Source organism: Pongo abelii, chromosome 12, assembly GCF_028885655.2.
Source record: "Pongo abelii isolate AG06213 chromosome 12, NHGRI_mPonAbe1-v2.0_pri, whole genome shotgun sequence".
In the NCBI taxonomy this organism is placed as follows: Eukaryota; Metazoa; Chordata; class Mammalia; order Primates; family Hominidae; genus Pongo; species Pongo abelii.
The window spans coordinates 77,730,903-77,753,635 of NC_071997.2; the positions used below are offsets into that span (position 1 = coordinate 77,730,903).

General features: G+C 42.2%; 1 protein-coding gene and 1 long non-coding RNA gene across 10 annotated transcripts in view; one reads left to right on the forward strand and one right to left on the reverse strand.

Moving 5' to 3' along the window:
- Positions 1-1,291: 1,291 nt before the first annotated feature.
- Positions 1,292-8,863, forward strand: LOC134759646 (uncharacterized). The gene is made up of 2 exons (XR_010136183.1): positions 1,292-2,929; positions 8,565-8,863. It is a non-coding gene; the product is annotated as an uncharacterized LOC134759646 (long non-coding RNA).
- Positions 3,719-22,733, reverse strand: part of SPTBN1 (spectrin beta, non-erythrocytic 1) — a 212,449-nt gene continuing 193,434 nt past the window's right edge. For 7 of the 9 annotated variants that reach the window (XM_024242708.3, XM_054547569.2, XM_063713439.1 and 4 more), the window contains 10 exons: positions 19,519-19,763; positions 18,197-18,335; positions 17,407-17,491; positions 15,350-15,546; positions 14,129-14,241; positions 13,397-13,460; positions 8,715-8,953; positions 7,326-7,499; positions 5,762-5,804; positions 3,719-5,048 (listed from right to left, as the gene is read on the reverse strand). In XM_024242708.3, coding sequence (XP_024098476.1) covers positions 4,830-5,048; positions 5,762-5,804; positions 7,326-7,499; positions 8,715-8,953; positions 13,397-13,460; positions 14,129-14,241; positions 15,350-15,546; positions 17,407-17,491; positions 18,197-18,335; positions 19,519-19,763 — 1,518 coding nt within the window. In that variant the 3' untranslated portion in view covers positions 3,719-4,829. Of the gene's footprint in view, positions 5,049-5,761; positions 5,805-7,325; positions 7,500-8,714; positions 8,954-11,100; positions 13,461-14,128; positions 14,242-15,349; positions 15,547-17,406; positions 17,492-18,196; positions 18,336-19,518; positions 19,764-22,733 lie in introns of those variants that run through there. The other 2 variants (XM_063713443.1, XM_024242711.3) reach the window with 1 other exon arrangement.

A 22,733-nucleotide genomic window follows, 5' to 3' on the forward strand; every position in this document is an offset into this window, starting at 1 on the left:
AAAACTTGAATTCTACTAAGTAATTCTACCCACTCTCTCTCACTCTCCCAAATCAGCCCAGTTCGCGAGTATGAGGGGTTGGTGAAGCTTCTTCAAAACTTGAGTGAAAATGCCCTGAACCGCATGGAAGAGAAGCGTCAGCTACTCACACATCGTGATCCCTAATTTACATGAAAGAGAACAAGCAGGACCTTTCACTTCTGTTTTCTGAAATGCTGCTTTTAAGGCTGACCTTTCACTTTCACAAACAAACAACAAACAACAAAAAACAAAAAACAAAAAAACATTCAAAGCTCAAATAGGATATAACATTCTTTCTCACAGGCAGGCCAGTTGAATTTTCCTTCTACAAGTTGAAAAACTCGTTTTTCTAGGATGGCCTGTGTTCTTTAAGTTGGGTCTAAACCTTGAAAAACTTTGAAGCTCACGTTTATTTCTCTCCGAGGGAAATCTTTATTCAGTTCTGAAAAATAAAAAAGAGCACTTCACTTTAAGTGCTTGATCCAGAGAACTGGGAGGCAGGTTCAAGAAAGAAACACACACACTGCACACCAAGGGAACGAGCTTCAACCAGAATTGGAGACATTGACATAAGGCTGGTTAAATATATGAAGATTTGTAGAAGACTGAATGAGGACTCAGAGGCAGAAAGTAAGAGTTACTTGCTCAGACACTGCAGATGTGGTGAAACTACCTAAAAATGGGGCTGAAGGGGAGCATGGAAAGACCATGTAGAATAAATGTTTTTCAAAATTGTTCTCAGCACTCCTGGGTATTTCTTTATCCCAGAGAAATAAAGATTTATGTTCATAAGAAACCCCAAACATAAATGTTTAATATATAGTTCTACTCCCAATAGCCCAAACTGGAAACAACCCAGATGTCCTTGAATAAGTGAATGGCTAAAAAACTGTGGTACATCCATACCATATATTCAACAACCAGGAATGCACTATTGATATACACAATATTACTTGGATAAATCTTCAGAGAATTAAATATAAATATATGTTAAATATAAATATATTTATATGTATAAATATAAATATATATATAAATATATTTATATATATAAATCTTCAGAGAAAAAAGTCAAGCCTGAAAGGTTACATCCTGTATTATTCCTTTTATACAACATTCTTGAAATAACAAATTTCAATGGATCCCCAAAACTCAGCACATTGTAGGTGCTCAATAAATATTTGTTAGGGGAAGAAAACGACAGGTTTCCAGCAATACAGAACAGACTGGTGGCTGCCAGAGGATGGGGAGGGAGCAGAGGTGGGAAGTGGGTGTGGTTATAAAAGGGCAACAGGAGGTATCCTTGTGGTGGCAGAAATGTTCTGTATCTTGACTGAATGTCAGTATTCTGTATGTGATACCACACTATATAGTGTTGCGAGCTACCACTGGGGGAAAGTGCATAAACAGCACTGTATTATTTCTTACAACTGCATGTCAGTATACAAGTATTGCAAAATAGTTAAAAAAAAAAAAAACTGTTCTCAGTTATTGGTGGTGGTAGTATTAGTATTGCTATTCTGAGTTTTTATAACATGGGATAAAGCAAATGAATAATTTTAAAATATTCTAGTGGAAAATGAAATATTTCACCATGATCTTCAATAGAGAGAAATCTCTATTGAGCTTTGATGGAAAGAAGTCTTTTTTCTTCTTTCTTAAAATATGTTTTTGTGTTATGGGCCACGTTTAGAAAGGTCAATTCAAAATTATAAAATATATTCACCAAAAAACAGAGGATTTCACCCGAACAAAACTCAAATATATTTAAGCCCATAAATTCATAATATTTAAAAAATTGTTCATCTTTAGAGGATAGGAACCAACTCACAAATAATGCTGACTATAGGAAAGTAGTGCAAATAATGGGAAAGACTCCAGCATTGATCCTGCCTTTTCTCTATGGATTGTACCACTACATGAATGGAAGTACGTCTTTATATAAGAATTCCAACTGATAAAACAATGTATCCAGGGGAACTAACATAGGATCCCCATACACAAGCAATTCTAACAGTTCCAGGAACTTGGTGAGATGACAATGCGCCCATGACCCAGCCTGATACATTGTTTCATCTACTCAAGATGCCAGGAATTGTAAGAAGCAGTCACTGGCACTCTCGGTACACCCAAGAAAACCACAGCCAGTTCAAGCAGAGCACAATCCTGCAGTGCCATCAGAAGATGCATCCCAACTTGAAATGCTCAAGTAGGACAAAAAGTGGCCTTGATTCAAGTGACAATGCCATTTCATATCCTAAGCCTTATTTTCACTACTTCTTACTCTTCAGATTTATGGAGAAGCCAGTATTATCACCCATACTGTATCACTGAAAATCAGGGTAAAATAGCACAGCATTATGGCAATAAGAAATGTGCAAAATCCTCAAAAAATATGATAGCGGAAGAATGAAAAAAAAAAAAAAACCCCAAAAACTATTATTTACCCTGCCAGGCTTGAAGCTCATCACCCTGGGTGGCCTATAACTTCTGATGGCGAACACATCTTGACTGGGGTCTTCTGATGCTCCTCTCGCTGCCCATCATCTTCCACATTCAGGCCTCAGTGGATCCTTATCAAATGCGGCCAGAGAGAGCAAATACCACCAAACCCTGGCTTCGTAACTAGAGATCTGCGAACTGTTGAAATTATGTGCACGATGTTCCACATGTATGTATTTCTTACAGGACTCCAGGATTGCTGGTATGAACTTTTTGCCATCTGCACAGCTTTGTCAAGAGTACAAGACTGTAATTAACCACAATTGTTTCCAAGATACTTTGCCTTAACTAAACATTTTGGTCTGTTGAGAATGGAACAACTTGATTCCAACCCTGAGCATGGCCAGGGCAAAGGCCTGTCGTGGGAAGCAGGGGAGACGATGGTGAGGTCTCAGTTTGCCTAGAGGTAAGAGAGTTAAGAGAAAGCTTTGATGCCACTCAGCTGTGGAGCCCAGGGCTGACGCCACCTTAGGCATTGTCTTTGTGGAATAACTTACTGGACATCCATAATACTAATACCCATTGCTGCTTTAGGTAAGTGGCATGGAGTCAACATACCCAGATAACTCAGGAAAAGTATGTCACTTGTAAATAACCCACAACTCTATGCTGAAGTCAGCAAACTATGGCCCATGGGCCAAACCTGACCTGTTGCCTATTTTTTTTTTGGTCTGAGTTCTATAAAATAGACTTCACATTTTGAAATCATTAAAAAAATCAAAATACTGTATGGCATGTGAAAATTATATGAAATTCAAATTTGTGTCCCTAAATAGTTTTACTGGAACACAGCCATGCCCAGGCATTCACATACTGTCAATGGCTGCCTTTGTATTACACAACAGCAGAGTTGAGCAACAGAGACAGTTATGGCCTACAAAGCCTAAAATATTTACTCTCTCTGTCCCTTTACAGAACAAATTTGCCAATCCGTATCTCAGAGCTCAGGTTTCACAAGCGCTCTGGTAACTTTTTCATAAATAAAAGATAAAGCCTGAATGTGTAACTACAAAACAGTCACATTTATTACTGTTTGCTGTGGTTTTCAAAGCTTGTGCACCAGACATGCATAAAAAATGCAAAAAGTGAGCCCAGACTGGTTGTAAAATGTTTCTTGTTTGTCATTTCTCCCTTTGCAGTTTCCCTACTGGGCATGCACACGCAGCAGAGGAAGAACAACAATTAGTCACCGTGCTAGATTTAAAAGCATTTAATGACATAGCATATATTTAACAGATAGGGCAAAAGTTGAGAGGTACAGGTCGTACGACTGAGCACCAGGCCTGAGCGACCACCTCCCTGTTCAGGCCCAGCCTCTGGAGTTCATTCCTATCAATGTCATTTTGATTGTGCAGTAAGATGAAAATTTGTCATTACAATAGTTACAGTGACAGAGAAATGCACACTATGTATCAAATAGCAAGGAAATGAAGCAAATTATAACACAGTGTGGCAACGCACGAGCAAGTAACCATTAGAGTAACATTACTTTGTCCAGTAAATGCTTCAGTTCCACCACTTGTACACTTACCAATGATTTAAAGGGTTTATTATACATCTAGTTTTATTATACTTTGTACTAGAATTATCTCAAACATACAATATAATGTATTTCAGCAAAAAAAAAAAAAAAAATTGAAATTACAGATTATTTAAAACAGTATCAGTTTTCTATTCCTTCTTGTATACTGACATTCTTAACCGTCATAGCAGTTGATGCAGAAAAGCCGCATGTCGTGTGTTAGTAAGTGATGCCAGATACAAATGGTTTGGTCTGTAGAGTTAATGTGGAGCTGCACTGTGGCTGCAGCAAGATCATAATATGCGATCTGTTTAATAAAGGTTAGCCCCATCTCGGGCACTTCTAAGAGTCAAGACTCAGGGTAACCACCGGAAGTAAATGGAAAGAGAATGGTGTCAGGATATTGGTACGTTTTGTCTCTGGTGAGCACAGGAAATATTGATTAAGCACCGCTGCCTTGCATACCAACAGCACTAGAGGCGGGTTATTTCCAACACAGCCTCACAAAATTGAGGAACAGTTTAAATACTGAGATCTAATCTATATAATTTCATTAAAAAAAAAATCTGGCCTTCCCTCTGCACCTCAAACTTTTGTAACTTGGAGATAAAGTGTTTAGGTGTGATTCCCCCACCCCCCAGAAATGCTCTATAAATTAAAAAAAAAAAAAAAATCAACCACATTGAGGAACATTAGGCACAGAGAGTAATGTGTTGGTTCTGAGCTTGCATGCTGGAATTTCACTGAAAAGGTAAGAGAAGGGCAGGAGGTGAAGGAAAGGAGTTCATTTCTTTTTGCCAAAAAGGCTGAACCGCTTCTCTTTGTCTTTCTCTTTGTCCTTTTCCCGCTTGCCGGGACTGGACTCGCTGGTGATGGTGACGACGCTGGTGGGGAGGGTCTGCGCTCGGCTGGATGCTGGCGTGCTCTGGGTGCTGGCAGACACCTCGTGTTTATCAGAGGAGATGGCAGAAGAGATAGCCTGGATCCATGTGTTCATTTCCTCCTAGACAGAGGAAGGGACACAGGTGAGACTCAACTAAGAGGAGTAGGCATGAGGGGTTCTGGCTCCAAGGCTTGGGAATGGCACATCTGGCCAACTGAGGGGTAAGCAGAGTCACTTCTGGGCACTGTCCCCAAATGCACCTCTGCCTTATCAGTACAGGAGAGGGAACCTGGTTCAGCTTCCCATGAGAATTCAGTTCTACTCATCACCCTAGTATGTGGCCCTTCAAACTTGTAAGAGCTGGAAGACTGGTTTCAGTCCGTGAGGTGGTCAGATCCCACCCTAGAAGGTGCTTTTTCACATTTAAAGCATTACAGGTGTTGTTTTTCCATCAATGGACCCTCTCTTTCCCTGAAGTGAGGTACACACCCATTAAACAGCTGGCTGCGGGCGGAGGGTGCAGCGGGGGTCCCATCATGATCCACAACCAGTCCTGGGACCACCTCACTGTGCGCCTCATCCCTGGGAGGGGACGGGCAAAGATTCCCTCCATCGACTTCAAGGGATCCTGCCTTGGCAAAGGGACAGCGAGATCATATTCACTGACTTCTACAGACAGAACCAAACACCTTCTAGTGCTGTTGACTGCAGCCCAGTGATAGAAACCATCACTGATCATCATTTACATGAAGAACATTCTGAATAAAGCCCATCATTCCACAAACACTTGCAAACTCCTGAGTACTGGAGAGAAATAACATTTAGAAACTTACATCGTCTTTGGCTTGGAAGAGGTACTCATTGCCATCATTTAGTCTGTAATTTCAAGGAAGAAAGTTAGTCACCACTTCATTATAGAGAAATAAAAATCCCCCAACTACCATATCCCACGCAGGACAGAAGCAGACCACAGGAGTCACAACAGAAGCGTCAACCTACATATGTCACCACCAAGCCTGGGGACCCGCCCACGCCCAGCAACGGACCCCTGGAGATCAAGAAGCCTTATAATCGCGCCAGTGATACACACAAGGAGCCTGTGCTTCAATCCAATGGAAGGATTTTAAAAAGCTCCAAACATAACATTTGGCTTTATTGTGGCAAAAATCACTTGTGCATGCCTGATCACTTACTGGTCTAAACTGAGTTCAGGAGAAAGCTTTTGAACACAATAAGCCCTTTTGAAATTCTGCTACTGAGCTTGTATCCCCTACATTCACATGTTCCAGAGTTTCAGAACAGGCAAACAGAAAATGTCTCTTCAACTTTTCTTCTACTGTATGTCTCAGAATTAAGAAGCCCTATTAGTGTGACACTGGGAGGTCCCCAGGCTTGAAGGGGTCACAGGTTCACTCTGTGGCCGCGGAGAGGAAGAGGGTACTGTTGTGTAGCAGAGGGTAGGGGCCATTCGCTAATATCCCAGCTCTCTGAAGCTGCATGAAGGGAGTACAAAGGGGAAAGCAGCCAAGGAGCCAAGCTGCCGGTGCATTGTCCTACAAAATGTAAAGTGTTCCAGGACCCAAAGAGCCTGCCTGCACTGCGCACGCAGTAGCAGAGCTTAATAAATCAAACCATTTGACACTCTCTCCTCTGGAGCCCTTGGCCTAGTCCAACTGGCACAAAACATACAAATAAATGGAAGACCAAAGCTTTTCAGATCCCAAAGCAACAGCACAAATCAGTAAACAAGCATCCTAACCACTTTTTAAAAGATAAAATAATTTTTCTGCCTACTTCCAAGTGTGAGGAGAAATTCTGAGCTTAGCTCCACTCTGTAGGGAGGTACATGTATCCCACAGGGTAGAGACATCTGGAGCTAGATGGTTCTGAGGCAGCTGGAGCATCTGCTGGGAGAGTCAGGGGAGGACAGGGTCCCAGGCCCCACCCAAACATTTCCTGTTTGTCTCCATCCAGCTCCAGGATGACTCATTTGACCCATCTCTCCAGATAACTCATGAGCAAAGAATAGCATCTCCTGGGTCGGGATAAGCTGAAAAGATGGGGAAACTATTTTTCAAAGCCTCCCTTAAACTGTGAAATGTGACTAGCTCTCTTTAAGTCTTAGGGAACAGTAAGTGCCTGGTTATAAAATCAAAAGCTCCTTATCCTTCAATGCTCGGATGTACTGTTAACCACAGGGAGCTGGTGGATGGCCACAACTGCCAAAGAATTCAGCCTAACCGAGACACGTGCCAAACTGGTTTTTCACTTTATTGGGGATTTAAAATGGCAGAAGAGAGAACCAACTAATCATAGTAGCTGTCTAAGAAAACCAACCCCCAGAGTAGAAGTAAATGCAAACCCACTCTGGCAGCCATGAAGCATGGCGACTCTCACCTTAGCTTGAATACGTGTTTCTTCTTTTTGTAATCAAGGGCCACTTCGCAGACAGCTTCTTTCAAACTCACAGGGACCTCGCTGTGGTAGGGAATTCCAGAAGCAGCAGTCTTTGCATCTTTGTAGAAACCCATTTCTTGGTTATTTATGACACAATAAACATTGTGCCAGGACCTGCGCAGTTTTAAAAAAAGGGCAGGGGGAGATAAAGCCTCTACCACATTCCCCTTAAAGAACTAAACATTTCATTAACATGAAAATGATCCTCACACAACACAGTGTGACCCCACCCAACCCTCAACCTTCCTTATTACAAGCCCTTCCTAAATTCTGCTAACACTAAACAGCAGAAAAGATTCCTCCATGGAGAGTTCAGGGACAGGGCAAGTGTTTGAGGCCAAGTCTTCTCTTTTACTTTGGAGAAAAGCAAGTTACCCTCTTGTACTCTGAGCTCACTTTGATTGGTGTTTAGTACTCTTTGCTGTAGCGCCCTCTTATGGTCATGGACTAAAGGCCATGCTCCTTGTCTGAAACATGCCTGTCCTCCAGCAGCAGCTCCTCCAGCTGCGGGTTCATTACTTATGTGACTTGGCAACTTGACAGAAAGACAGACCCAGAGCCATCAGCACTTACAGTACCTTTGGGTGAATTAGAATAAAGTGGCTTTTCCCCTATGGTATGGCAAACTGTCCTAATATACTAATTTTAACAGAACACCGGCCTGTATTACACCAGCATGTATTAATATATAAATCCCTACGTTGTCCTCAACGTGAATGGCAGTTCTTAGATGTTCTGATACCCTCACACAGCAACAAACTGCACAGTAAGATATGGTGGTCCCAGGTGGTTGGGTTTACTGGTTAAGCACATAGGCTTTGCAGTTTCATATTCCAACTTTGCCATTTACTAGGTTTCCACAGAAAGAAAGCTTTGTTAACCGCTCAGAGCCTCTGTTCCCCATCTGTTAAATAAAAAAATTTGGGCTGTTGAGAGACAATGAATATATACAAAGGCTGACAGGGAGATCAGGGCAGGGGAAATGGTTAATGGCTTTTTACAAAAAACCCACAAGGAGTCCTAAATGAAATCATTCACTTAAGGTAAAGAAGACTCTTCAGTCTCAATCTAGCAAATTCCTTCTCCAGATGAACTACTAAAGCCCCTTCTAGCTACTCCCATCCAAACTCGACTCTTCTTCTCTCAGTGAATAACCAGCATTCTACTCCTGCTTTCCAGCATCAGCCCAAGAAGAATGCAATGTCCAGGAAGCTATCAAAGGAATAAAACTACATGAGCACATACTTCTCTTCCAATTCAAGAGTGGCCCGCCTTATCCCTTCACAGGCTGACTTCTCATCTTACTGTGGCAGCCTCTGCTGCTGTTACCTGCTTGAGGCTTTCTTATTGTGGGCCTCCCACTCGTGTTTCCGATTGAGGAAGCCTTCCATCTGGGCCGAAGGTGTCTCCTGGGTTCTGGCTGGTAAGGTGGCGGCACTCTGGGCTGGGAGGGCAGTCTTGGCTTTGCGATCAGAGGTCGGAGAGGGGATGGGGCTGGACTCTTTAGAGCTCGTCCTTTGTTCTGTAGCGCCGTTGACCATTTCGCTTGTGTCCACCGTTTCTGCCATCTAGGGACAGCGGAGAGGCCATTCAGCTAACTCCGTGAACCATGGGGGTGACCACATACGCTCTACCTGACTCGCACATGTGGCTGTGTATAAATGCCTGGCACAGATCGAGGCAGTACAGTAAAACCATTGCACACCCACAAAGCCAGCTGGACACCAAGGACATTAGAAGGTGGGAATGGATTAATACCCGCCCGTTTACAGGGAAATGAGAAAAGCAAAATGCCAGTATGAGTTTTACTGCACTCTATTCCTCTGATCAATAAATATAACTCAGATCATCTGCTCTTATGGTTACTTTAAAACAAAAAGACAACAGTAACAATCACACATATTAAATATGAAAAAGAGTGGACGTTATACAGCAGCCACCTTACAACCAAGGATGCCACCAGAAGGGCTGGAAGTTTAAGCGAAAGGGCATTCACAAACAGACCGATAGACAACTCTATCAGAGCTACATGGCATTCCCCCAGAGTAAGACAAGGAAAGACCTTTGGTTCCTAAAAATGCTCTCTGGCTCTCCTCCCCCTCCCCTCAACACATTGTCATAAACACATGCAGAAATTAGGACGACAATCATGCATTTCACATCTACCATCCCAGTTAGACTTTGGAACTTAAGAGCTGGAAGGAAATGAGGCAAGTCAACAAACATCAATTTGACCACATCTGCCGAAGTTGTATCGTGAGTGGGTTGTAGTTTGTGTTAAAGGAGCTGGAAAAGCCAATCACAGTCACTCAACACCACACAGCTATTTACCCCCAAACAAAGACAGAACCAGGGCCTTCCCCATCACGGGTTGGTTGATCACGGTGCCTTGCTGCACTGAGACGAGAAAGCCCAGAGACAGCCAGGCTTCCAGCGGCTCTGACCCTTCAGGCTGGAGACGTCTTCGGGAGCGTTCCTTCCCAAGCTCATTTAAATTGTAACCCTCATGGCTTTTCGGCTTTGGAAATGTAGTAGGGTCTTGATTCATTATCATTTTCAGCCTGTGTACCATCAACTGTGTACCATTAACTGTAGCAGCCCCTGGCTGATACACCCAGGGTGTGCGATTAGCGAGTTACTAAAGCTGGGTGTGGCTGACACTTTAGTGGATTACAGACAACCTGCACCCCTCGTACACAGACAAACACGGAGAAGTCAATGGCACGCTCATTAGATACGTCGCCCACCACTGCTGCCCAGGACCAAAGTGACACCAAATTAGCAGTAACAACCTTGACAGGATAAACAGTAGACTGGCCACCACCATGTGAACACCTGGATCTATAAACTTTTGGGAACTGTATCTCTCACTTATTAGGTCTTATCTTAATGGCTGGGCCCAATACTTGATTTTGAACAAAACTAATTTTTGGGGGAAAAGGGCTAAAAAAAGCTCTGGAAGGAGGGAGAATCACAAGTTTAAGTTATGTCTATGCAAACTATCATAATTAGCATCAAGGCTGAGGGAGGACTAGAAACTATGCAGTTTAAGGGTGGTTTTGATTGGAACCCTTTGCCCTCATGGCAATGTGGAAAATGGATTATTAGGAAAAAAAGACTTGTGGGGGTGTGTGTGCGCACAAGTGCTGCATGGTGATCACCCAGGCCTTGCAAGTGACAGACTGCAGACACGTGCTTATGAGCAACAGACTATTTAAACCATTCTCTCTCTTTTCACTTTTAAAGGAGAGTTGCAGGAGGGGAAATAGCCAAAAAACAAAACCCTGAGTCAAAATAATGTGAGTGGACTTTAAAGGTGACAAATCTTCTCTAGTGTGAGATTTCAAGAGACTTCTGGTGAGGAGGAAATATGAGTTTGGTCTGGAAGGCCTGAGCCAGGTGTGAGTCCAGAGAGACATGGGGTTAGTATGTAGAGAAACCAGGTTAAAAAAAAATTTAGTGCTGCAGGTTTGACTTGAAAGCTGCTAGTGACAGCAATGACCTGGGTAGAGAGATGTTTCCTTGAAAATGGCTAAAATTTATCATACTTGGTCAGACTGCAAGGTAGATGAAGGCCAGGGAAGCCTCTTCTGAGGATAATTCTGCAGCAAAAATTTTTTCTTTAGAGTTAGAAGGAAAGAGAAAACCCCAAACCAGTATGCAGAGATCATTAATGTTTATGCAAATGAATCACTAACCAAGAAAACAAGGAAAATAAAAGGAACAAAATGAATTTTAATGGACATGTGCTTTAAGCATGCCAACAGACAACACACCACTAGAGACACACATCAAAAGCAATCACAGTGCTATGATCAAATGATGGGTACATGTGAACACATCCCCCGCAACCCCACCCCCCACGTTGCTTCTCTTTAGCGATTAGTCCAGAGTGCTTTAGTGGCTGGGCACACCCGAGATACTTAAATCAGGAGGTGAACATAAATGCAATGTGACAACTAGTAGCACAGAAAACACCCGATTGGTTTTCAAAGTGCATGAAGCAATGCTATTTTCAAGTTCATTGAGTCTCTGCATCATCACTCAAAACAATACTTTTTCTTCTTCTAATACAATCCAATTGTAATTAAAATTTTGTTATGACAAGCTACATTTAAAAATCTAGATTAAAATAGGCATGATAGCAAATGCTAAAAACATCATAGCACTCCTTTCTTGTGTGCTTATGTGGTTCCTTTTTTGGAGGGTCTTCTAGATACAAAAAGTGTCAAATTGGGTGTCAGTCCTGATGATACAAAATTTAAACACACACATATATATATGAAAACATCACATATATACATATAGATCAATGAAACACAAAATGTAACTTGGAGCCAGAAACACACATTAGAGCTCCCTAATGACCAAAAACAAAGCAGAAGTTTTTTTTTCTAAAATGAATTTTGATGTGTTTTAAGGCAGAGACCCAATAATGATGCATACTACCCCCAGAACATAAGAAGCTTGGCATCTATCTATATACCCATCTACAGTCAGAAGTAGATAGATATGTACATAGAGATAAGAAAAAACAAACAAGATGCTATATGACGTTATCCTGACAAAAGAAAAAAAAAAGACATGCATCATGAAATAAAAAGACAAATCAGACTTAACTCATGGAGAACACATATCAAAACAGGTTTCTGATTCCACTAACACATCTAAATATGGCAAAAGAGCAAGTGAATGTCTCACAAGGTTTTGATGTATATTATGGATTTGGTTTTGCACAAGGAAACCATCTCTGTCACCAGCTTTTATTTCTAAGGAAATGGATTTTTGTGAAAACATTTTCAATTCCTGCTGGTGGCCTGATAGATACCATCCTAAAAGCTTCCTTTATCAGAGAATTCCACAAAAAGTCTTGAGAAAATGAACAATGAATCAGAAGATTAATCCAAGATGTACAGTGGAGTTTGTCTACAGAGACACTGACATGACTTCTGAAGCCAGGGGGCATGCGAGCGCTCCCAGGCACGGTCCACCAAGTGCAGTGTTCAAGTAATCAGGATGAACCACAATGGCTTCTGTTCCATTTGTTTGAAAAATTAAAACAGTTTGACACCCTGAAGTCATCGGCTGAATGGAGAGGCATGGAAGTCTGTAAGGCAAGCTTCTAAAACATGCTGAGAACGGCTGTCACCTGCCGCGTCCCACGTGACAGCAACACTGACAGGGAGCGAGACAGAGGTGGCGGCAGCAGTCAGCGGGCACTTTACTCCTGAGGCTGGCTGCAACATCTGTGCAAGGAAGCCTACAGTTTTCAATTCAGGACTTGGCAGAAAAAAAGAGAGGAACTAGTTTGTAAAAAGTAATAAATGATCCAAGGGTCTCAAAATGTATGAGATTGTGTGCCTAAAATTAAAATAGCTTCCAGAATATATCTGACTCTCTTTTTTGTCATCGTCAATAAATGAATGCATCTTTCATGGAATGTTACACAGCTGACTTTAGGTTTTAATCTTATTATAGAATGTCTCCCTCCTCATACACCAGTCTTCCTAGTTAAAAGTAAACTATTATAGGTTAATAACATCTGTAAAGGGGGCTACATATAGCACAGTACTGTGCCCTGTTAGAATAACTGAATGTGTCATACCTGTTAGATTCTAGTTTTCTTCTTCATTATGCTGTAATCTCATTTAATTTCATTTCAATTACTCATGTAAGGGTTTCGCTGTAAAATCTTAATAAAGTAAAAAGCTCACAATAAATAAACAAAAAATAAGTATGCTGCTTTAAGGCAACTGGGCATCCATCAGTTAAGAGACTCAAACATGAATTAAATGCAAACAAATATGAAACCAAGGAAGGCTATGAATTAAGTAAAAATTTTAACATTTTGGGTGAAGTGGAAGCCAAAAAGTCAAAACCCAGAGGATTTGGAAAGGGTGATTCTTGACAAATGGTAGTGAACTTCACAGTCCAGACCATGGCTGGTCACTGGCTGTCCGTCTGCTATTAAAGTTTTTGTAGTTTTGGTAGGTTTGAGAGCGGTAACTAACCCGTGGAGATCCCTGTTCAGCTGGCAAACCGTTTTGGGAAACTTGTTCTCCTTTTGAAGTATCCCTGTTAGGGAAGAGGGGAAAAGGAGGAGGAAGGGAAAGGAAGAAGAGGAGAAAGAGGAAACAGTAAGAGTGGGAGAACATCATCACTCAATTTTATTACGTGCAACCCTTTCAAATAATTTAATTCTCTTTAAATCTGAAACTTCCAAGTGTTTTAAATAGACTCTAGATAGAAAAATACGACTACAGGAATGCCCTATGCCCCGCCCCACCAAATAAAGGCAGCATTAGAGGTTGCCATGGAGCTCTTACCATAGCAAAATAATTAGCCCTTTGGAAGTAGAGAATAATTGCTGCCCTCTGTGTGAAGTTACTTAGAACTCTCAAAAAACGCATCACCACAAAATCACTGGCCTAAAATCTGGGCAGTTCACTCCATGCATTTAATCATACGGAAGTTCTGAGCATCCTGTGTGTGTGCACACAGGATGAGAAAGGGAACTGTCTACATTCTACTTCTGCCACATACATACCTATGTGACTGTGGACAAATCAATGTCCTCCAAGGTTATTTAGGGATAACTGTACAGACTTTAAACAGTCTATAGAAGCAATCAGTAGGCAGGGCATGTGGTTAGGCCTAGCAATGCAAGGATTCAGAAAGATGCCCCATAAACCTCATTGGCCACTGAGGCTAAGGGACCAGCCTCTGGAGCTGCTGGGACTCACCACTGCTGCTGGGACTCGGCTTCCTCTGAAACCTTCGTGCTCGGCTCGGGAGAAGGCGGCCGCCTCTTCCTCTCCTCTTCCTCTTGCTGTCTGCGCACTTCCAGTAACTCCAACTAAGAGAAAATAGAGTGATGTCTGGTAGAGTCCCAAACTCTGCCTCTTTTCAGAAAAGGTTCTAGGAACCCAGGAAGTCCTCCTGTCTAGTTTGCTAAACTGGACCACACTGGACAAGAAGAAGCTCTAACATCCTGAGCCAAATGGAATTAGGTTCACAGGAACTGCAGCTACAACCTAAAACTACAGGAAATGGTCTATTCCATGGGCTGGCAAAATTCCTGTGAGTTGTTTGTAGGACCCCTGGGAGCTTGGGTTTAATTTCTAAATTAACTATGCAACTCTCAACTCTGCTGAGGAAGAAAGTACCTGAGCCTGAGGGTTCATGCTGGACTCTCCAGGAGAGCTCAGACAAACACCAGGGACAGAGCTGCAATAATTCTCAAGGAAGCCGCTTGTGCTGTGGTGGGGATCTGTGTTCAGCCAAAACCCAAACAACATATTAAAAAGCCACAGAATAGTCTAACTGAAACAAAGCCATTTCATGAGTTATATGGATGTACCAGAAGTACTCTGTTTTAACACAAATGTATGCAGCTACATTTTAAATGCCCAGAACTGGACATCAGAAACACCATTTTTGTACACTGCGAAGGATCAGCTTTCTACCAGGAATGCAAAAGTCTTGGGAGAGGAAACACCAGTGCACAAATCCTATTCTAAGGCCTTTATGTTGACAGAAGAGGGGATCAGGAATGGGGACTTAACAACAGGCTAGGATTAAGCTTCTATTTGATGGGAATTCTAATTCTGAAATTCTGAAGAAAATTTTGAGGCCATGCCCCCTTGAGAACAAAGCTTTTATGAGATAGGGGAGAATGAAAGATTCGAAGAAAAAGCAAACACCACCAATCAACCCCCACGCAGGAAGCTATTATAAGGGATCATAAATCCAGGTGCCCAGGATGCGACTGAGGAGGTAACAGTCCTGACCCTCTCCCTAGGTCCTGCTCCACAGGAGCCATCCATTTTAAGAAGATCTTCACCACTTGAAAAAAAAACAAAAAACAAAAACAAGCAATCTTGTGAATTCCCTGGTGTAAGAGGAAAGCAGGAAGAAAAGGCTGCCCATGGCACCAACAGGCAAAGGGCCCAGCGGCCACTTACTGTAGTCAGCCTTTCCAGGGCAGAGAACCTCTCATCCCAGGTTGCTGCAGACTTTTCAAATGCCTCGTGGCGCTTGATGAGCTTCTCCACCTCGTCCACGCTCTGGCCTATCTCTCGGCTGGATAGGTACGGCTCCTGTCCAAGAAGCCAGGCCTCGGCCACACTGGCGTCTCTTGAGAACTGATGGACCTCCAGAACTGCACAGGGTACCATGAGTTAGTACACGTTGATCAGGAGGTGACGGGGCAGTCATATGGCCTTACCTCTTGGCACTGCTGCCCTCTGGTGATGGCTACCTGTATAACCAGTCTATTGTCTACTCTAAATTAGCCCTGTCCAATGTAAATGTAATGTGAGCCACACATGCAACTTTGACTTTTCCAGTGCCACATTAAAAAGAGTAAAAATAAATAGGTAAAATTAACTTTAATAGTGTATTTCACAAAATATGTATAAAATTATTACAACATGTAATCAATATGAAAAAAACTATTGAGATCTGTTACAATCTTTTTTCTTCTAAATCTAAATCTGATGTGCATTTTACGGCACACATTCACTGCACATCTCAATTTGAGACATTTCAAGTTCTCAAGAGCCACACGTGGGACAGCAGCTATCATACTGCCTGGCACAGGTCTACAGTGAACGCTTTGTTCACTCGGCCCCACTTCATGAGCTAAGCCTTCAGAGACCTGCAGGAATTCACAATCTACACGTAGCCAGATGGGCAGGCATTCTTAACTCGCCCTCTTTTGGGCGGTAGTTGTGTGTTTTATTTTGGGGGGTTTAGAGGGAGGGAAGGATATGAGAACACTACAGATGGTGGGGACCAAGGCTTTCGCTCTGTTTCATTCTGTTCTTCCACCTGTGAGGAAATGGGACGCTAGTTCCACCATAGTTATGAGAAGATAGGTTAGAACCAGGCTTTGTGCTATAGTTAACATTGATTTTCACTTCATTTCATGCAGCAAAGCCTGGGGTCATTGAGGTAAAAAAATGGACTGTGGGCAGCGCTGGTGTCCCAAGGAGCTGGCTAGCTATCTGCTTCCAGCACCTCGGTAGCCCCAAACATGACTACATGAAGAAGATGCCACCTCTGCACTAGGGACTTGTTGGCTTTTCAAGGCAGGGACTGTGCATGTCATTACTGTGTCCCTGGTGTACAAGCTGGTGCCCGGTTCAGTGTGTAATGTGGGTTTTGCTGAGCTGAATGAAACTGCCCCACAATTCTCAAAACATACAGACCAAATCCTCCTGCAAAGAATGGTCAAAAAGTGGGATTTCTGAGGGCTCTGGGCCCAACAGAGTGTGCCGTCAAACCTCTCAGAAAAGGCCCTTGCATTTGGTTTCTAGTAAACCCCCATAACATGCATAGATGGAGTTAGAACATAAGGACAGAGCCCAGAACTCCAACACAGAATGGCAAAGCATGGTAAGCAATGCTAGAATTGCGGTTAGTGCTCATACCAATTATGAAATGCTATTCCTAATACTGTACATTATAAACCCTGTATCAGCTCACATATTCCCTTATAAAATGAGAATTAAAAATAGAATCTAATTCACAGGGCCACTTTGGGGAATAAACACAGAAATACATTAAAAAACCACTTAGAACAATGCCTCATTCACAGCAAAATTTTAATAGATGTTAGTTTTTATTTTATTAAGTTATCAACATTCCACTAAGAGCACCAAATATAAGACTTAATGAGATCAACTTTCCACCTTGACTCTGAAGTAAGAATTCTTGAAGACAAATGGGGGAGAGGGCTTCTATCTGTATTCTCCCAGGGAGGTGCCCTCTGTCATCCCTAAAGAACATCCAAATCCCACCTATGACACTGAGCTCAATCAAGGGGTGAAAAATGACTATGCCATAGGAAGCTTCTTAAAAATAATATTTACCATGAAATGGTGAAACGGGGCACTAAAAAGGCATCTACAACTCAAACAATCTTTAAATGATAACATTAATGAATTAAAGCAAGAAAATAAACGTGCATGCTTTCTATAGATACCCAAAAGAGCAGAAAGATAAAGTACATCCTTACTCAGTCTTAACCATTCCCATCGGTCTTCCCACTTGTCGATCATTTCTTTCCTCTTTTCTGTCAACTGCAGTAATTTTTCCTTGATCTGTATGAAAAAGAGAACCCCCGGGACATCTTAATGGAATGCACCACATCCTCTTGATGGGGTCATTTTATACTAGAAAAATACATTTTCTGCAAAGACCACCATTAAGCTGGGAGATATCTAAGGACTGCTCAGGCTGTCTGAGGACTGGGAGAGGAAAGAAAAGCATAGCACTGCTCCTTCCAGAAGGGGCTGGAGGAAGGCGCGGAAGCCCTGCCAAAGCTGTTTTGTTGGGAGGAGGCTCCCTGCAGCAAACACGTTCAGGAGAGGGACAGCAAGATGGACAAAGCCCTGACCTCTTGGAGAGGATGCCCATTCCCATGCAGGGGGCCACACATGCAACTAGTAATTTACCTCTTGATTACCACCATCCTAACCAGAATCACCAACCATACACTCAACAGCAAACTGATCTAGGACATAGTCAATGGACATTGGCGTCACCTAGAAAGAGTACTGATCGGGGAGGATGGGGAGTCCATTTCGTAGCCCTCAAAAATTGTCTTCTGTGCTACAGATTTACCAGCCTGGGCCTAGAGTCTTGCATAATTGCATTATTCTAGACGCACAGGAAAGGAGTTTTAAAACATATGTGTGTGTGTGTAAGAATGTAAACACGGTATCTCTGACACACACATACATACAAAACAAAGTCATTTTACATCTTGATACCAGCTGCAGCTCCAAAGCAAAGTAGCAACCTACCTCCTCAGATGCATAGTGTTTTCTCGCCAACAGGGATTTCCCAAGTTCAATGCAGGTTGTGAAACTGTCATTACGTGCATCAATTTCAGCTTTGATGCCTTGATGATTATTCATTAAGAGTTCAACAGATGATACATCCCTAAGATTAGACAAACGATGCCTCCGTTAGGAGATCAAGCTTTTCAAAAAATGTGTAGGTTTTAAAACACACAATTATTTTGAAAGAAACTGATGGTCTTTCAGGTCTGAATCACTCCCTGAGCTTCAGCTGGGCCACTGGAGCCAAAGCACAGTGACAGCACAGTTCAGTACCAGCCAGGCAACCAAACTTTAGAATATGGCTGCTTTTGTTTTTGTGTGTGTGCCTGAATAATTCAAAATGGTTGCTAGGTGGGTGCCAGAAAAAGCAATGGTTTTCTGTTCAAACTTTTACTTTGAAATGCAGGTCAGAAAGACTCTCTTCTAGAAAGTAGAGAAGCAGCAAGAGGTGCCGCAATCGCACCTTGATGAGTTAGCTGTCAAAGATTCAGGATGTGCATATCAAAGAGCAGCTAATACGGTCTCCTTATTCAGACACAAAAAGATACATAGGATGGGAACTAGCCTAGACAGCAGTGACCAGCATGGATCAAAACCTACTGATCCTGATCCAGGAAGTACAACTGCTTCAAAAATATATATATCATAAAAAATCCCTTTTATTGTGGCGTAGTTTCTCAATTACAGTGGGTGCTGGAGCCGGCAGAGGGGTGAACTGGAGGTTAAATATGTACCTGTGTGTTCCTCTATTAACTTCTCTTCACTAATTTGCATGAAACGAAGCCAAAGATATAGGACAAATATTAAATAATAACCCAAGGACACCATATTAAAGCAGATGTTGAGGGTGACACCTTTAGTAATGTGCATGGAAAGGGACAGAGTGGTTTTTAATCCAAAAAGGGCACAGAAAAGTAACTCAGAAAAGTCATCTCATTGCAAAGACGGGGCAGTTAGTCATGTCTAAGGTACGTGGCTACTTGAAGCCCAAGGTCCTACTTCAAGCACAGTTGTGGGCAACAGGGCCTGAGTGGCTGTGGGACAAGGGAGCCAGGAGTAGGGAGAATGGGACAGGCTTTGATAACCCCAGGCTCCCCCATTCCCTGGTGATGGTGTGCACGAGGCAAGCAGTGGTGCCGCACTCCAAGCACCTCCCCACCCCTGCTCTGGCCTTGAAGTTCTCAGGCAGGAACTGCTTTCAAGGCTCTTGCTTCTCTCTGGAAGACTCCTATGTTTTAACCAAGGGCCAATGAGTCCAATCTCCTTTGGGATGAAAGCGTTACCTTGGCTTCTCCTGGGCCTCGATCTGCCGGATGACATCCTCCATCCAGAGCATGAGGTCGCGCACCATGCTGAAGAAGCGGAACTTGTCCCCCGTGTCCACCAGCCGCACCCTGCGGCTCTCACAGGCGTCCAAGAGGGACTTCCAGGCTTCCAGGACCTCGTTCTCGCGCTTCTGGATGTCGTCGGCCTTGTCACCCGCGTAGGCCGCCTGGAGGCGGGCTGCATCTTCCTGCAGCTGCCTCACCTGTGAAGCATGTGGGGGATGAGCCAGGTCAGCCCATGGCGGCGTTCCCACCATCACCCTAACCCCTCTTCTGTTCTGCTCATACACTAAAGGGAGCACAGAGTCAAAACATGGCCCATGCCCCTTAAGGAGCCCTCAATTTCACTGGGGAGATCCAAGTCACAAAAACCTGTTTTCTATAAATCTGTTCAACTACATTATTAAGTTCTTTATGAATGATAAAACAAATGAAATGCTACAGGAAGACAGGCAGGAGAGTTTAGTCAGGGAAAGTCCCCTGGAGGCAGCCTGGGATATCTGAGTGGGACATATTCAGATATAGTTCAAAAAGCTATCTCAGGGTAAAGATAAATGTTTTTATGATGAATGGGAAACTGCCATGAAGAGCACATTTTGAAAATGACTTCTCACTGCTATGTGAATACAATGTATGTATCGCCTGTAAGAGTTCTCACCGTGTGACATTTACACTCAAAAAGTATAAAAACGTGGCATCCTATGTGGTTAAAATAACTAATTAGTGTTAAAGAAGGTGAAACTTGAAATAGCCAAATTTCAACAAAAATCTTGCAAAACTAAAAACATACATTGAGAATTGTGATTTGGTAAATGGAGCCAATGGTACACTTCTACTTACATCTACATATTTTGGTTGAGTTATCTTTTTCAGCTATGACAGTCATTAAAAGAAAAAGAAAGAAAGAAAGAAAAGAAAAAACCAACAAACCAACACAGAAACTGGCATGAAGAAAACATTCAGAAAGCAGGAAATGCAAATAGGTCTTAAACATGAAAAGATGCTTCATGGAGATACTGTAATGTGTCATCTATTAGTTGGCAAAAATCCAAGTGTGATGATATATTTGTCAGTGAGCTCATTCTCTATAGACAGGAGTGTAACAGACTACAGCTCCTACAGAAGGTAAATGGGCAGTACCCATGAAAATTATAAATGTGATACCTTCTGATTTTATGATCCTACTTTGGGGAATTGATCCTACATATACATTCTTGCATATTTAGGAAATGAAATATGCATAGATTATTTACTGCAGCAGTGTCTGTAAAAGCAAAAGACTGAAAATAAAGTGACTATCAGTGAAGGACTGGTTAAATTAATGATGGTGCATCCAGCAGGAGACTCCTGTGCAGCCGTGAAAAAGAATGAGGAAGGGCTTCTGTGTAGTCACACAAAAAGCACACCAAGATGACAACTAAGTGGAATAAACAGTGCAGACAACGTGCATAATATTTTTCCTCTGTAAAAACAAAAATAAGATTACACTCTTACCTTTTTTTGGGGAGCGGTATATGTCTTTAAAACCGAAGCTAATAACTGCAGCTAATTTTATAGTTAAATTTTCTCCTCTTACATGTCTTATATAAAGTATGTAACATTAGTAGTGCCATACTTGTGTGCAATGCCTAATTAAAGGCATACACATATAGGGGAATGGACACACAATCATCATGTATTGATAAAGCTGCATGATCAAAGAAGTCTGCAGACAACTATCCTGGATTATGAGAGCTTTTAGATGTCTATGAGTAGAATATGGAGAAATGCTAAGTGGGGTAAAAGGGGGTGGGGACGGACAGCAGTAGGGCTTGTGGAGAGGTGGATTACTGACCCCTGATTGCACAGAAGCACTTTAGGTGATGACAGGTTAAAAAAAAAAAAAAAGCAGTTTCTGCAAAAGATGCAAAGAAGAACCAACAGGCTTTGGTTTCCAGTGTGATTTGATTTCCATACCCTAAAGGATTTTTGGAAATATTCTTTGATTATGGCTCAGGTTTAACTCAAATTACAATGAGCAAATTCCTAGGAAATTATTTGAAAAGCTAATTTTCCTACACAATGAACCACATTTTTCAAAACACCTGTTTCCGTGTCTCTGGCTGTTTTCAATTTGCTCACAATAAAATGTAAGGTACAAGAGGACAGCAAAAGTGAAAATTTCCATAAATATGAACTACTGCTTTGCATAACCACTCAAGACCTCCATCAGTGCTATGTGTCATTCCCACAGCTCCCATGCAGAATGGAGACAGTGGCAGATCAAGTTGGCACAAAAGGAAACAACCAAAGAGGAAGCACCACGTGCTCCTGGGAGCCTGTACCATGAGCCTTCCCTTCTGCTCTGTTATTCTGTGAAAAGAAACCCAGATCAGGTCAATACCTGCAGTAGGACACACATCCTTTTCACTGCTATAAACATCATAGCCCAGTGGGTATGGTGAGGTGCAGACTATCAGTCTCGAGGGACTAGATTCCCACCCTGGATGTTCCGAGACCCTTCTTGGGCTTCCTCATCTCTAAGTCTAATGAGGCGAAGGGATTTGATGAAAAAATGAGAGCAACTCCACTGTCTCTCAAGCGTCTTGCAGTTCTAAAAATAAATGACTTTAGAGGTGCAGAGGAAAGACCTACGTTGTTAAGGTGTTTTCTAATTCTATCTCTAGGTATCCCATGTTTCCCTAAACTTTTGTTATATAACAATAATTAGAAAACTTTTCTAGAGATCTCACTATGTCATATGTTTTGCACCTCAATCCTTAAACTATTAGGGAACCAAAGCTTAGAGAGGTAAATTAAACTTGCCGTCATAGTGACAGGAATTAAGAGTTAAGGGGAAGTGAGAGAGAACAATTATCAAGGTGGGCCCTTCATAGAAGAAATCCCAAAGTATACCAAAGCTATTTAGAGGCTGAGGCACTAGACTGGGTCAGCCCAAGGCCATATCTGAGTGGCCTGTTTCTGTAAATAAAGATTTATTGGAACACAGCTACGCTCATTCATCTTCTCACTGTCTATGGCTGCTTTATTCTACAATGACAGAGGGCAGAGCTGCAACAGAGAGTATGTATCTCATAAAGCGGAAAACACTATTGGCTTTTAACAGAAAAAGCTGAGATAATTTAGATACTCAATATACTCTTAACAACAAGAACCCTTGACATAATCAGGGA